General features: G+C 34.0%; 1 protein-coding gene across 4 annotated transcripts; it reads right to left on the reverse strand.

Moving 5' to 3' along the window:
* Positions 1-1,752: 1,752 nt before the first annotated feature.
* On the reverse strand, positions 1,753-15,295 carry LOC105780006 (pre-mRNA-processing protein 40A). Of its 4 annotated transcripts, XM_012604062.2 has the most exons (31): positions 15,146-15,229; positions 14,056-14,135; positions 13,688-13,767; positions 13,459-13,527; positions 13,023-13,352; positions 12,745-12,936; positions 12,543-12,604; positions 12,072-12,141; positions 9,596-9,648; positions 9,459-9,516; positions 9,008-9,357; positions 8,851-8,920; positions 8,665-8,760; positions 8,507-8,575; positions 8,337-8,414; positions 8,103-8,189; positions 7,976-8,010; positions 7,736-7,841; positions 5,971-6,051; positions 5,800-5,892; positions 5,649-5,702; positions 5,448-5,564; positions 5,255-5,353; positions 4,875-4,922; positions 4,696-4,788; positions 4,258-4,365; positions 4,111-4,175; positions 3,619-3,721; positions 2,908-3,198; positions 2,686-2,820; positions 1,753-2,178 (listed from the first exon to the last, which is right to left on the reverse strand). In XM_012604062.2, the coding sequence occupies exons 4-30, from the start codon at positions 13,498-13,500 to the stop codon at positions 2,686-2,688; spliced, it is 2,985 nt and encodes a 994-aa protein (XP_012459516.1). In that variant the 5' UTR covers positions 13,501-13,527; positions 13,688-13,767; positions 14,056-14,135; positions 15,146-15,229; the 3' UTR covers positions 1,753-2,178. The 4 variants fall into 4 exon arrangements, with proteins under 4 accessions (XP_012459516.1, XP_012459514.1, XP_012459515.1 ...); XM_012604060.2 differs by lacking the exons at positions 1,753-2,178; positions 15,146-15,229 and adding an exon at positions 15,277-15,295 and having other exon boundaries at positions 2,485-2,820; XM_012604061.2 differs by lacking the exons at positions 1,753-2,178; positions 13,688-13,767; positions 15,146-15,229 and adding an exon at positions 15,277-15,294 and having other exon boundaries at positions 2,485-2,820.
* Positions 15,296-15,544: the final 249 nt, after the last annotated feature.

The raw sequence follows: 15,544 nt of genomic DNA on the forward strand, positions 1-15,544 counted from the left end.
ATATATACACACACGTGTGTATAGAATGAGGAGCTTACCACCCCTGTAAGCAACCAAAATGCTTTTGCTCTTGAGGAGCATAAGGAGGAGGGTATCCCTGAGCAGGGTATCCTTGAGGAGGATAACCTTGAGGAGGATAACCTTGAGGAGGATATCCTGGCGGTGGATACGCTGCTGGTGGATAAGTTTGTTGCGGCGGATATCCCGGTGGTGGATAACCTATAATTCAATCCACAAAAAAAATTAAAAATAAATGACAAGCAATTACATTCAATCACAATGATCAAGATATTATAAGAAAAAGAAAACGAAAGCTAACATTGAGGAGGAACACCAACGGGAGGTGGTTTCTGATCGTAATAACTCATTATTATTTTTTATATTATTTACTAATACTTTACGTAAAAAACAAAAAAAGAGAGAGATATTTTCCTTTTCTTTCTTTTTTCTGATACTTTCCTTTTCTTTCTTTTCTTTGAATAGAAAGTTTTTTTGTTTCTTTTTTCCTAGGAAAATGTAGGAGAGAAAGTTGAAAAGAAAATGTTATGAGCCAAAAAGGAAGGAAAATAGGAGAGTATTAATAGTAGGGTTTTAAAAAGGGAAAAATGATGTGTAGATTAAATTAGCAGATTATGGGTGTCAATTGCGCCTAATAATAACCAACAGCACAAACTTACCTCTTATAATTGGAAATAATCTTAAAATTAGAAACCTACTATTATTATTTTATTATTTTCTGGATTTAACAGTAATAAGTTTTGGAGTTAGTGAATACTTATCATTAATTATTAATTATTATGGTTGTAACCTTTCTTCTTCTTTCTTTTAAGAAATCATCGACGAGCGGTGCAAACAGAGAATGTCATACAGCAACAATTTTAACAACTCGGTGATTGAAATGGAAACTTTCGAGTAGATCAATAATTATTTTATAATCTTTTTGAAGTTAAAAAACCAAACCATAAACTTACTAATAATTTTATGACCTTAGATGGAATTTACCGTTATAATTATTGATAAACAATCATATTGTAAAGATGCAACTTTTGTATGTAAAGTTGTCGTATAAAAACATAATTTTATATAAAATTGTTTTGAAAAGTAATATAACATTATGAAAAGGTATATCATTAAAAATATATTATATATATTTAGTAGCCTATATAAATAATTTTATATTATAGTTTTAACAAAAGTGTTTTACGTGTCTCAAAGCCATCATATTTTTCTAACAATTTTTTAGTTTTCCTTGTTCAATATATTTATTTATTTTTCAAACAGCTCTAAAATTTTCAGATTGTAAATAATGTCTTTTACACTTCTATAATGATACCGTTGATTGTCACATTCACTAAAAAACCACTTAACTCATGTTAAACACGGTTTTCATAACCAAATCGATAATTAAATCAATCAGATCGATTTATTCAATTCAATTGGATAAATTATTAAAAAAATTTGAATTAACCAGTTGAAAATGACCTAAAAGCAACCTTTCAACTTGTGAGGAGAAAAGACGGCAGCAAGAGCACCTAAGAAACAAGGCACTAGTTGCTGACTGATGGGAAAAAACAACACTCTATACAAAATAATTTATTGAATTATTAAAATATTTTTTATGGTTAATATACTAAAAAAAAAACCCTTTGAACTACAACACCATATTTTAGACGTTTTTTTTTTTCTGTATATATGAAATAGTAAAATTAATTAATGAAACTAAATGGGATACAGAATTATTTAGTAAAAATATGATTGAAATTGTTAATATAATTATAACTCCAAAAAGAAAATTAATTCACTTTAATATTTTTATTTTATTACAATAATTAATATGTTTCGATTAAAAAATAAACTATGAAAGATTTAAAATCAAGAAGCAAAGCTCCCCATTTAAACCAAATACCACCACCAACATTATCATACTCTCCCCTGTCCCACTCCATGGCCGTCCTAACCATCCCTCAATTTGAACCTCGTATCCGCATCACTGGCATCAAAATGCCCCCTCTCTCTCTCACCACCACCTTGTCTCAGGGCTAAGAAGCTGCTCAAGTCATAACTTGGGAGCACGTCCGTCATGCATGGTTACCGATGATCGGCAGGGGATGTATAGAAACAAGCGTGGCGATACAGTGACATTTACACCTTCTCCCATGCTTTCTTTGTGTACACACCCTGGCCAAGATTATAAATAAATAGTATTACTTTCAAGTTAGTATTTTATTTATATTTAAATAATATACTTATTACATAAAGTTAAATTACGTGCGTGCATGCATGCATCTCGCCTTCATTTTTGGGTATCAAATATATATAGAACACTGATTTCAATATATATTTATGAAAAAAAATAACATTTTAAGATTTTAACCAATTCCCAACATAGATTATTGCAAATCATCACTTGGAACAAGAAAATTAATATTATGAATAATAATTTTCAAAAGAAAAGCTCTAAGAGATTAGCAAAAACAGGAGCAATTTATCCAAACATGAAATTACCATCTGATAATTTAGAACTTGTAATCAATAAACCAGCTATTTGATTATCATACTAATACAACATTGCCACTGTCAAAATCAAGAAACTGCTAAAAACATGTTACCTTCCATTGTTGAAAATTGAAATACATTAAAAAATGATCATGAAAAAGGAGCTAGAAATTTGTAGGATGATAATACCTACTGACTTTCCCTTTCACCAAATTCTCCGTCTTCAAGTTCCTCGGGGTCAAGATTTCTACGTGAACCGTTCCGATGGTCTCGCTTGTGTCTCTTATGCCTGCTTTCGTTATCAGATTCAGGTGTCGATGCGTGCTGCAGCAGTAACAGTCATTAGTGAGGTGCTCTAAGATCACAGTTACAGCCGATTCAAAGATATAAAATAGAAGTGAATATCAATACCTTTTTTGATTTTCTGCGATCACTGCTATGCCTGTGGGTCTTAGTCCGATCTTTTTCAGTTTCGTTTGAATTGTCCACTGAACTTTGATGTCGTTTACGATGTTTCTTGCTGTCTTCTTTTCCTGACCGTTTATTTTCATTTTCATCATGAACTTCACTTATATCACCATGTGCTTCTGAAGGTTCCTCCCTCAAGTGTTCCTCCTTTTCTCTCTCGTATCCTCTCTCTTTGTCCCTTCCATGCTTCTCCTTCCTCCTCTCCCTCTCATCTCTCTCCTTTTCCTTCTTTGCCTGCAGGACAAAACATGAAAAATAATACTAATCATCATCATTTCCTCATTTCTGCACGCTTCTAAACAGCAATTGGAGACTGGATAGTCAAAAGTACCTGTGTCCAAAACCCATATCTAACATATGGTCGGACATGGGTAAGGAGATATTAAATGATTTATGCAGTTTTACAATCATTTTGTGTTAACAAACATTAATAAGGAGGATCATGGGCTCATTTTTTGTACATATAGTTACTTTGGAGAGTATCACGACCCTTGAGCACACGGAGAATAGAATAATGACATATTTATGGCTAAAACAAAATCCAAAAGAAAATCAAAAGCATAGACTTCCCTCTGTTTCACAATAAGAAAACAAAAGCTCGTATTTTAAGTGGGGAAATGATATGCAAATATGTAATACAAATTGAATTAATACCTTGTCTTCTTTCCGTCTTCGTTCCTTCTCTTTTGCATCTCCTTTCAACTGTTTTACGTATTCATCAAATATCCCCTTGCAGATGTCTTCATCCCCAATGGAACTACATACAAGCATTCAACAAATAATCTTCGAGTAAGCAATTATCTGATGGAACAGAAAATGATTCAAGAAAATTTAGGAAGTTTGATGCAAAACATCAGGGAAAGAAGCGTAATTATTATTTCTTCAAGTTCATAAATTTTCACAGAAATGACTTCATAACAACAAATAAAAGAAGCATGGAGGAACAACTAATAAAAGTTCCCAACTCAGAAGGTCCATGTCAAGATCTGGGACACCGATAGAGAACGACACAAGCATTTCCAAATTTAATAAACCTTTGTGAACCTTAAGAAAAGGACTCTTGTCGAAAATACTCAGAAGAAAAGATTCCACGTGATGAACAGTTATTATTTAAAACTATCACAATCCAATCTAACCAGCAAGTACCTGAATTCCTGACTACTTTCAAGAAGATGTTTGCAATCCTCCCATGCTGAAGATGATGTAATCTCCTGCAAAAGGTTAAACAATCATATAGATTGAATAAAAAGAAATTAAACTATTAGATCAAATTTTAAGGAAAGCCTGCCTTACCTTCATAGAATGCAATAAATCAAAGAAGTCATCAGCAAGACGTTTACGCTTCTTAGCTTCTTTCTCCTCCTTCTCCTTGACCCTTTCAAGTAATTCCTCAAAAATCAGCTGCAATTGAAGATAGCAATTCAATTAAATAGCCAGATGGTTTTCCCTCACCTCAACATCAATTGAAGTCACCTAATAATGCCATAGTTTGAATAATGAATCCGTGAAACCCATGCCCTCTTTTCAGACCCTTTACCCGATGTGTCTAAGTCCAATGGAAATGTAGACATTTTGACGCATATCCACGTCGATATGGTATGCAAATATAAGCAACATAAATGTTCATGAAGAAGGAAAAAAAATTTAGAGCAGCCCTAAATTCCAACAGCATGCCCTGGAAAACCACTTTGGTATATAAACAAATGAGAACTATCAAAAACATGTATATACCTTCAAGTTAACATCCGATATAGGTGGAGAGCTAATATCCTCCAAAATGGCAGCCTTCAAGTCTTCTAGAGTCCAAGTTGATGCCAAACAAATCTGAAAACATACCAGAATATTAGACAAAAAATTCATTAGGGCACTTTACCAAGACAAAATAACACAGCTGAATGCCACTGCCACACCTTTCTCAACTTCACTGCATCCTTTACTCGAGCTTTATCATCATCGTACTGTAAATTTAACATACGCAGGTAAGTTATAACAAGTATTACTTGTTTGCTCAATGAAAGTAACCATGATTACCAAGACAGTCACAAGAACAATTTCATAGGCACTAGTAAAGGCTCTTTCATGAAAACCCCACCAGCATATGTCTCACAGTAAAAGAAAGCCAATGATTCGGACAAAACTAGAGAAATAATACATCTCATAAAAGACATGAACATTTGGACCGCTCTTCAGTCCAGAAAAGGCGAAAGAAAGCCAATGGTTTACTAGATACTGTAGTAACTTCAGGGTAAAATACAGAAAACGAACCAGAGTACAAAGGATCGAGGATCACCTGTTTCTGAAGCTCCTCAGCTACATCTTCAAACAAATCTTTTGGAGTTGGACCTGAGGTGTTGGATGCAACTGCTAGGAAGGGAGGCGAATCTTTAACCTGAAAACAAAAGACATGAAAGACACATCAGAAAGCAAGATAATAGCTACCTGTGCACTTTTCCCCCAAAACCGTATCAAACTAGCTTGCTAACCATCATGCAATAATCACGCCAATGGGTTTTGGCGGTAAGTGTTCCTGCAGCAACATGTCCTTCCACCAACTTGCGGAACTCATCACGATTTTTACGCTCTGTCTTCCTCAGTTCTTCCTATTTTGATAAAAGACAAATCAGATCATAGTCCCCAAAATGCAAACATCATGTATGATTACTAAAGTATATAACTGAGGTCACCTTTTGTATCCTCCTCTGCTCCTCTTCTTCCTTCTCTAAGTCACGTATATATTCCTGTAAAACCTTCCTTAAATTAGAATTGAAAAGTACACAGAAAATGCAAGTACAATTAGAAAATAAAAATTATTGACAGTCAAATGAAGTATATTACCTGAAATATTTCCAAGCGGTCAATTTTGTCAAGACGTGAACATCTTTCGTCAGTCTCTAAGCGGTCCTGAACTTTTCGCCACTGGCTATTTGCCTACAGTGCAATAGTAGTACCTCATACAGAGCCCAATGTAAACCGTAAATGCAAAACTTGAAACTAGCTTAAAGGTACCTTAATGAAGTCACAAGATTCCAAAAATCTTCTGTACTCCATAACATTCTGCTTACGCTGCTCCTGTGCCTTCACCCGTTCCTGGGCAATAAACAAATTCAAGAAAAAGAAATCATGACAAATTTTTAAACATAGTCCCAAAATTGGTAAAAGCCTAAAAGATCTATTTTCCAACACACACAAAGAGGACATTTATCAAATAAGCAAACGATAATGCACTTGCAAAGGATGGCATAACCTTTGGCCTATTAAATCAATCGGCAATAAACCTAAATAGTGAATTGTAATGAAGGGTAAGGATATAAATATAAGGTTTAATTCATGATCTGACCCCTGAAGTATACCCATTTTCCCACTTTGGTATTTAAATTTTTTGTGTCCCAATTTGGCACCTAAAGTATCAATCACTTCCCAATTCGACACTAAAGTATGCCTCCATTATATTTTTTAGTCCATTTTCTTTACAGACGCTAAAGAAACTGATAGCCAATCACAAAACACCATGTAGAGGCTTTATGATAAAAAAATATTTTCTTCTATCAAATGTATATACACATTAAAAAATATGAAAAATGGAAATAAATATATAAAAAATTCAGAAAAATATATATAAAATCTAGGAAATAAATAAATAAATAAATTATAAAAATAAAATTTACAAAAAATATGACAATTGAAAAGAAATTAGTTGAAATTGATAATATTATTACAAAAATGTAAAAAATTTAAAATTGTAAAAAAGTTTAAAAATAATTTTTTATAAAATTCTAAAAGGTATTTAAATTTCAAGGTTTTTTGCAATTACTTGAAATTTAAATACTTTTTAATTTTATAACAAATTTCAATTTTATATATTATTTTGATTTTTAAAATATATAATTTTATATTTTATAATTTTATAAAATAATTAAATTTTTATAATTTTTTATATACTATATATGTTTTTTACATTTTAATCAATATAATATATATAATATTAAAAAATAAAAAAGGACACATGGTGTATTCTAATAGCACCATGAAGCAAGTCGAAAGTTGGTCAATGGTCGGTCAACACAGGTCTACAGTTAGTCAATGCCAATAATGGTCAGTCAAAGTCAACAGTTTTTTTTAGTATTTAAATATTTAATATTATAATTTTCTATTTTTTAATTTAAATTTAATATTTTTATTTTAAATAAATCTAATTGCCTACATGGCACTTTTCCAATAGCCAAAAAGCCACGTGGCACTTTTCCATTGGCCAAAGTGGCCTAACAGATCTTTTTTAACCGCGTTACAAAGTGGACCAAAATAGGGGAAATTGATACTTGAGGTACCAAAGTGGGAAAATGAGTATACTTTAGGGTCTAAATCATGAATTAAGCCTAAATATAAACACACAACTTAGCTTATGTCGACTAAACTCATCCAAGATAAATGATTACATGATTACTAAGGTGTTTAGAAGTTCAAGTATTTTCAATTTTCCTAGGTTTTCTCCTTTAAAAAAGAGGGCCAACAGCATAGTTTTATGGAATCACAGGGTAAAACAATGAGCAGGAATATAGGGCTTGAGTACAGAAAATCTCAAACCGATGTTTGGCTTACAGTTGGAAGGAGACAAACAACGTGTGATGCATGCACATGCATCCATGTAAACACAAATAATCAAGCATACTGGTATGTACCAAAAGCACTAGTTTTGGCAGATAAATTAGAGGGTAATATACATTTTAGAGACACACTAGCTGAAATAAATGAGAGTTAAAGGGACAAAAAAGACCTTTTGCCTGAGTTCATCGATGTAATTCTCAAAAAAATCCTTCCTATCCTTCTCCCGTTCAACAGCTTTATACCTCTCATCATTTTCGAACATAGTAACTGCTTTGCTGAAATATGATAGTGTAACAACCCCATTAGCAAAGACCACTTGCCATGTAATACCCATGCTATACCAAACCTTGGTATAAGACCCAAACCAGAACGTTATCAATGTTAAAGTAGGGAATAAAAACAAACAAACCTCCATCTTGTGGATGACGTCAACTCCAAGCACTCCTGTACAACATCAATGATTATCACAAGAGTAAGAAAAAAATTAAATCTAGTAAAAAGAGACTATACAATCTCTAGTGCGGCAAATAACTTACTTCTAACATTTTTTTATATTCTTCCCGGGCTTTTTTCTGTTTAATCCGCCTTTCCTCAGCATCCTGTTTTTTCTTTTGACCCAAAAACTGAAAAATGGGAAAATTTTATGATAATTATAAATAACACTTGATGAAAATATAATGAACAACATAAATTGTCACTTAATTTGAAACCAATCAAGCTACATGCACTGAATAAGAGTGACTAAAACTGAAAACAGTACAAGGATCTACCTCATTAAAAGCTTGCTTTCTCTCCCCAAGTGTTCTCAAAGCACCATATCTTTTGTCGTTTATTATTACTCTCATGGCCTATCATAATCAATTAGAATATCAGATGCTCACAGAAATGCAAGAAATACATTTAACGGTGTTGACATACTTCAAACCACCTATTGATTTACCTGATCCCATGTCCAGTCAGAACCAACATTTGCAGACTCCAAAAGAGCTTTGAATGCATCTTTAGCCTCCTAGAAGTGAAAATTACTTTGTAAGTAATAAGGGTCAGGAACTGTAAAAGGAACATTAGCTGAAGGGTATGGAAAATTCTGCTACATACTTGCTTGCTGGCATAAGTCAAAGATTCTTGATCAATTGCTTTCTCTTCCAATGCATTGTTAATTTTCTCACTCACTACCACATCTTTTACAGTTTCCTGAAAAAACAGAAATCACTTCTGATCTTGCCGATTAAGCATATAGAGAAATTATTGCTAGAAGAAAATATGAATAAATCCGTCACATACATCTGCATTTTGTGTTGAAACTCCTTCAGAACTAACCATATCCAAAGAAGAAACTTTGCTGATATTATTCCTAAAATTTAAGGAACAGAAAATCATTCAAAGATGAAAAATGTAAAGTTAAAAGAAGATCACTCAAAACCAGTTAAGATAACAATACATCAGTGTCGTAGCAGCATCAGCCACTGAGAGAGAAACTTCAGAACTTTCTGAAACAGCAACAGATGGTGTGATAGTATCCTCAACTATCTGAACCACATCTACATTGGTCACTGTTGAAGAAGTTGCAACAGGTAAATCTGACCCAGAAACCACCACAGATTCAATTTTACTACTAGAAGGAACTGGTGCCACTGGAACCGGACTTGAGGAAGCTCCTTGAATTATTGTAGACGGTGTATCAGCACCAGATTGTGCTTTACTTGCAGGAGGTACAGGAGCTGGAATATGAGAAGAAACATCTGACAGTGGTCCTTTGGCAGACGCCATTTCTACTTGTTCACGAGCCAACTTGAATATTATAACACCAATTCAAAAAGAGAAGGTAAGGGGCCATGGCCATGATAAGAATCACAGGAATAATAAGTTAAAAGGTTGTTGTAAGAGGAGACCTTCAGCTCTTCAGGGAGTGACCATGTTGATAGATTGGTAACCTTGTTGTAGTAATACCTGCAATGTTCAAAAAAGAATCTGATAAAAAATGACAAAAATTTATAGAAGCCTAAAAGAAATCATTCTAGTTACGCACTTTCTTCCATCAGGACTAGTATATTCTTTCCAGTTAGTCGATGCATCCGCCCTCTGTCATGAAGATAAGAGGTAAGTAGACACTCGACTTTCTTGGGGGGAAAAACCACCAAAATCAATTGAAAGGAGGAAAAAGAAAAAAGTTCAAAAAGGGAAGAAAAATCTCAGAGGGTTTCCATTCCAGGCCAAAACTCCATCAAATAGCAAACAAAATTATTTGACAATCATATAAGTTTAACTTCAACAGTAAAGACGATATTAGAAACTTTACAAAGGTCAAATAAGAAAAAAGATTAGTGTATCACCACCCTTCACAACTTTTATGCATAATGGAATGCCCATTGACAGAACTTAGTAAACAAACAAATAAGAAAAGTTTCAACAATAACTAAAAGCTCACATCAAAATTTATAAGCACTATGAATCTACCGTGACAAAAAATGGAAGACACAATAAACCACGAAGAAGACCACTATTTTACATTCCCCTTCCCATTTCCTGGGCCACCTTTTCAATTCTTTAGGGATTTAGCAGCAAATTCTCTATAATGTATCCGTATACACTACAATTGCAGAAGGAAGCAACTAAAACGCAAATGTCAAAAAGATGGGAAGAATACTTTAAAAGATAGGAGCATTAAATATCGTTAAAGACTCTAACCAGCCCAAATTACTAAATGAAGCAGCAAAAAAAAAGTTGCATAAAACTAGCATTGCAAATTGCACCCAACTAAACCGGCTGACAATCTTTCCAAGTTCAATATCCTCATCTTAGCCAAATGGAGTGAAATAGGAAGTTGTCAGTTCAAAATTTAGGCAAACCTACACTGCTTTCATTTAATCCAAATAACAAGGAAGAACAAGCAAAATGCCATATATAAATTTCTGAATGGAAAAAGACCTCTCCTTTCAGCATATCTCATTCTTAGGTCAAGAAAAAGGAATGGCTACCTAAATAACCCACTATCACCATCACTTTCATAAATCCATCCATTACATCATTGGTTATTAAATTTCATGACCTTCAAGATTGAATGAATCTTCCAGGTGAAGCAAAGATGATTTACCATAACATATTCTTCAAAAGCCATCCCAACAAAAAGGAAATCTTCCATTAGAAGAAAAGTGAGAAACTAAGATGACAACCTTAAAGCCATTTTCTCTACCTTCCACTAAATTATTTTTCTTCAATGGGATTTTTTTTAAAAAACAAATGAAGTAGAAGCAAAAGACGGCCTTCACCTTCAAAAGCAAAATCATAGGCATGATAACTAATGGCGACATTTCTAATCTATTAAATTTTAGTTTTTTTAGGGAATCAGATAAAAATGTTACTTTATCAGGCCATGCAAAGATGGCACCAAACTTAGGAGTGAAGTGCACTGCAGCTTTTACAGATGAAAAATGGTAAACAACACCTACCAAAAGATTAACACACAATCCTTCTATAGAATGAAAGAATCTAGAAAAGAATATGAATGACAGAATTACTAACATTCATGATAAAAAGTAGGTAGAGCAAGCAGCAAAGACCCACACCATATCCTACCTCTCAATAGAGTAGCACAGCATGTACCTGTAAGCACCTTTAAAGCTACGGAAGTCATACAAGAAATTTAAAGATATAACAATAGATGAGCTTTAAAGAACGTACCATTTGACTAATACAACTTAACATGCACGGATACCAGCAAAGTATAAATAACAAAATACCTTTTTAAGTACTCACCCAGAAAAGAATGCCTTTGAAGTAGAAAGTTGCACAAAGAAAATTATACGAGAATACACAAGCATCATGGTGAATTACTACCACATAATTCAAAACCATTCTCCAGGAAATCTCTAGCAAGTTAAGCAAATGCTAAAGAGCCTCATCAGGATGTATTGGTCAAAATTACTAGAGCATTGCCCATGAATTCTTATTTCTTGTGACAAAGAGCAGAATAGCTAATTATTATGCATAATTAAAGAAAGATAGGAAACAACGAGAAAGCTAATGACAAGCAAGAAAGTGAGACTTTCAACAAATTACAAATTAAAAAAAAAAAACGCTCAAGTTCTAAAGGTTCAGTCATAAAAATCAAGTAAAACTAGATGAAGGACAAAATGCTCTGTACAAGATTTATTTTCCTCCATCAAAGCTAGACATAGACAAAAGCTTCTCCAAATAACCCCAAACAACACAACATTTAGGCAGCCCATTCTACTAGTTCTGTAAAAACAGCGAGAACTAAGGACTGAGGAACTAAAAATCATTAGTGCCCACTTGGTAATCTTGATTCCAATCTTTACAAGCAAGCTAACGAAATACATTTCCACATTGGACCTAGATTAATTTTCTCATCATGCAAAGTACTTGCCACGAAGGCTGGAACAGATAAAATACAAGGGACAATGGATCTAACACAGGTTAATAGTATAAGCAAGAAACCAGAGACTGAAAATTATAGAAAAAGCTGTATCTTTAGCATTACTAACCTCAATCGGTGTCATCAATTCCAATGGCTTCTCCCAACTAGATTGCCGTGTCTTCTTATTGTAATAATACCTGCATATGGTAAAATGGATCCATGGTTAAATAAATACAAGAATAAAGCGTGCAAGCGATGGATACGAAGTAGAAAAATGCATAGGCAAAATCCTATGCTAAACACTGCAATGTCTTAACAAATACATCTAGTAATTTTTTATGTAGTATTAATTGAACCAAGATATAAGAAGCAGCCTGTTTTGGATGGACATTGGACATTCTCTAAACATCATTACAAACAAGGGAAAATGAGTATTTCAGCAGTCATGTCAATTATGGTGGTAGGATACCTTATTCCCACCACATTCTCACAAAGCAATCACCTCAAATATACAATATAACTTTTTTACACTACTGAAACCAAAATCCCAGCCTTAAACACTCATCTATTAGCAGCCCAAACCTAGAGTATTATGTACCTTCGTCCATTTGCAGAAGTGTGTTCAATCCAGTCTGTTAAAGCCTCTTCAGTGGGCTTCGGCTGAAGGATAGGAGCCAGAAAGTTCACAACTTTGTCAGCTTAATGTGGTACTCGCACAAATAGCAGCAGAAGAAATATAACACGTAAAAGTGTTTGGTTTAGATGTGTAGAAAATGGTGGAGGCAAATGAATGTCCTTACCGGAATAGTAGCTGTGGAAGCAGAAGGTTGTTCACCAATTTGCTGTGCGGATGTGACAGAAGTACTCTGACTCACATGGATACCCACCTGGCCTCCAACAGGAACATTAGGTGCCTGCAATTGTGCCATGGGTTGATATTGAGCCATGGCATTATGAGACACCGTTACCTGGCCATAAGAAGACGGTGCAAACTGCAACAACATGAATGTAGAAAATCAAGGTAAAAATTCTACAAAACAATTGTAGCATTAAATACGGTAAATTCTCAATCACTTACGGTATATGATGAAGAGAGGTGTGATGCTGGGACCCCAGGAAAATAGTTGTTTGGCGCTTGAATATTAGGTTGAGGCACCGATGCCCCTGGATTAACATGTAGATTAGGCTGAGCAGCTGGCAATGAAACTGAGGGTGGTGGAGGTAGAATATGGCCTGGCTGGCCTGGTCTAGCAGGTAATTGCTGCATTACTTGAGGAATTTGGGGTTGTGGGGTCTGAGAAGGAAATCCAGCATTCATCACAGTAACTCCTCTGCCAACGGGTTGAAACTGCTGAGGAGGCACTGAAACAAATTGTTGTGGCTGCTGAGATGGAACAACAGGTCGGAACTGCATAATATATACACACCCACACATAAATTCAAAAAGAGTTTAAATAGATAGCACTGAATAATATGGCATCAACATTAGGAATAACTGAAAGAAAAGTTATTACCTGACCAGACATAGGTGGGGGAAAATTTTGAGAAGGGTCCATTGAGCCAACGCTAGGAGACGGGTGAGGCTAATTCAAGAAAAGTGAAGCAATTAGCATCTATTTGTAGCATGGCCACTTCTAGCTGAGGAAAGTAAAACTAGTCACAGTGCTCGTGGGAAGATTGTTATGAATGTTACATAAGCCCAGTGAAGAAAAAATCTTATTTCATAACCACATTCACACCAACCTCTATCAGAAAAACATTATTTCAATCACATGCTACCAGTAGACCTGAGGGTTATTGGCCATCCCAGCAATCTGGTTAGCCTAAATCAGTACAAAACAAACAACCATCATGATCATCTTAGAAGCCTCCATATGAAAACAGAGCGACCCTTTTTTCCCATTTAAGCAGCATGTAGAGAGGGAAGAGAGTTTGCAAAATAACAGCAACTAGGGCCAAAAACCATGTGTTTTCAGAAAGATTAATGAAAGAATGAAACTGAGAAACTTCATGAAAATAGTCAAATATAATTGAGTGACTCCTACAAATTGCACAAGGTCCAATAGAAACATGAACGAAAGTAAAAATCAATCATGAATTAATGATCTTACCAACTAAAAGCTCAAAACAACAAGATGATTGCTCCACCATGCACTTTAGATACAAATGCTTCTTGCTTCCCTTTTGCCAGCTGTTGAATAAGATAATATTTTCATCATAAGTCTAATCAAAATGAAAATTGGAAAGCCTAAAAGAGTTAGATAGTCTACTCCTAGTGTTTGGCGAGTTTTTGACACTTCTACAAACATATATTTCTCATTTTTTTTCACCATGTAAGAGATCATACAGATTTTATCTTAAGTGTCTATGACTGAAAGCCCTGATGAACACTGTTACTAAATAACACTTCTGATAATAACAAAAGGCAATGCTGAGAAAAAATATAAAAACCCTTAAAACGCAGTTCAAGGTTCAATCTTATAAAGGTAATTAAGCATTAAAACTTTTCACTTGCAATTGAGGCAATAAAGGGTTGCATCAAATTCAGTAGAAAGGCATAATTAAAAACCAAGTATATATATACTCGTCCACCTTGAACATGCACGTCTAAGAAACTCTAAGTTTCCATTTCGTTTCTTCTCTTGACTGATAACAAAGTTGATCAAAAGTCTAATTAGATTAACAAAAACAACAAAGCATTGCAAAAATACCAACAACCAGAGACGTCTAATTAAACCCGTAGAAAACCTAAAACGGCAAAATACATACATATATATAATCCCTATTGGGCATCCATTGATTCTATAAATAAAAACTAAAACCAAATGTACAAAGAGTCATACATGCATCATGCATATGCCTCAATTAGTTTCATATACCCAAAATACAAAGAAACAATGGAAAGATCGAATTTTGAGTCATTGGAGAGAGCATTTAAACAGTAACCAGAATGTTGATAAATGCAAACAATTTGTTTAGGTTTTGACTGATTCCATCAAAACAAAACCCCAGATTCCTCAATTACCCCAAAAATCAAAATCATTGCATGCCAAACCCCAAACAAAGAACTAAAAAAGACAACAACAAAAACATTCGTAGCCCTAATGACCAAACTAATTCAAAAATCAAATCTATCAAATTGCAGCCTGCAATTTGAAATGGGCAGCTGATTAAAAAGAAGATTTGAAATAAAAAACGTACTTTGTAGCGTAGGCTAGTGAAGGAGATAAAGCATAACTATATAATAGAAAATGAAATAGACGAGTGAGGTGAATCGAAGAAAGTGACTACACTGAAAAATAGTTTAAAAGGATGAAGGAACTGCAGAATACTTTTATAGCCGCGCGCCTCCTTTGTGTTCTTTTTCCTTTTTCATTCCTGGGATGAATCAGAAACGATGGTTAAATTGCTAATAAGCTCCTATACTTTGACAATTTTACTTATTTGATGGTTTATATTTTCTTGGTTAAACTACACTCAAGGTCACTAAATTATTAATAAATTTACGTTTTGGTTAATTAACTTCAAAAGTTACAAAATGGTCACTAAACTATTTGAAAGTTTTTGTTTAAGTCACTGAATTGTTCAATTTGTTGTTAT

The sequence above is a fragment of the Gossypium raimondii genome, chromosome 4, assembly GCF_025698545.1.
Source record: "Gossypium raimondii isolate GPD5lz chromosome 4, ASM2569854v1, whole genome shotgun sequence".
Taxonomy (NCBI): Eukaryota; Viridiplantae; Streptophyta; class Magnoliopsida; order Malvales; family Malvaceae; genus Gossypium; species Gossypium raimondii.

What these genes read in the sequence shown, in the direction of transcription:
- LOC105780006 (XM_012604062.2), bottom strand. Translation starts at nt 13,500, where the DNA reads ATGGACCCTTCTCAAAATTTTCCCCCACCTATGTCTGGTCAG. An exon ending in GATGCTGCTACGACACTGAT is followed by an intron (nt 8,921 to 9,007) that starts GTATTGTTATCT and finishes CTTAAATTTTAG; the next exon opens with GAATAATATCAGCAAAGTTT. An exon ending in TCGATGAACTCAGGCAAAAG is followed by an intron (nt 6,052 to 7,735) that starts GTCTTTTTTGTC and finishes TTTATTGCCCAG; the next exon opens with GAACGGGTGAAGGCACAGGA.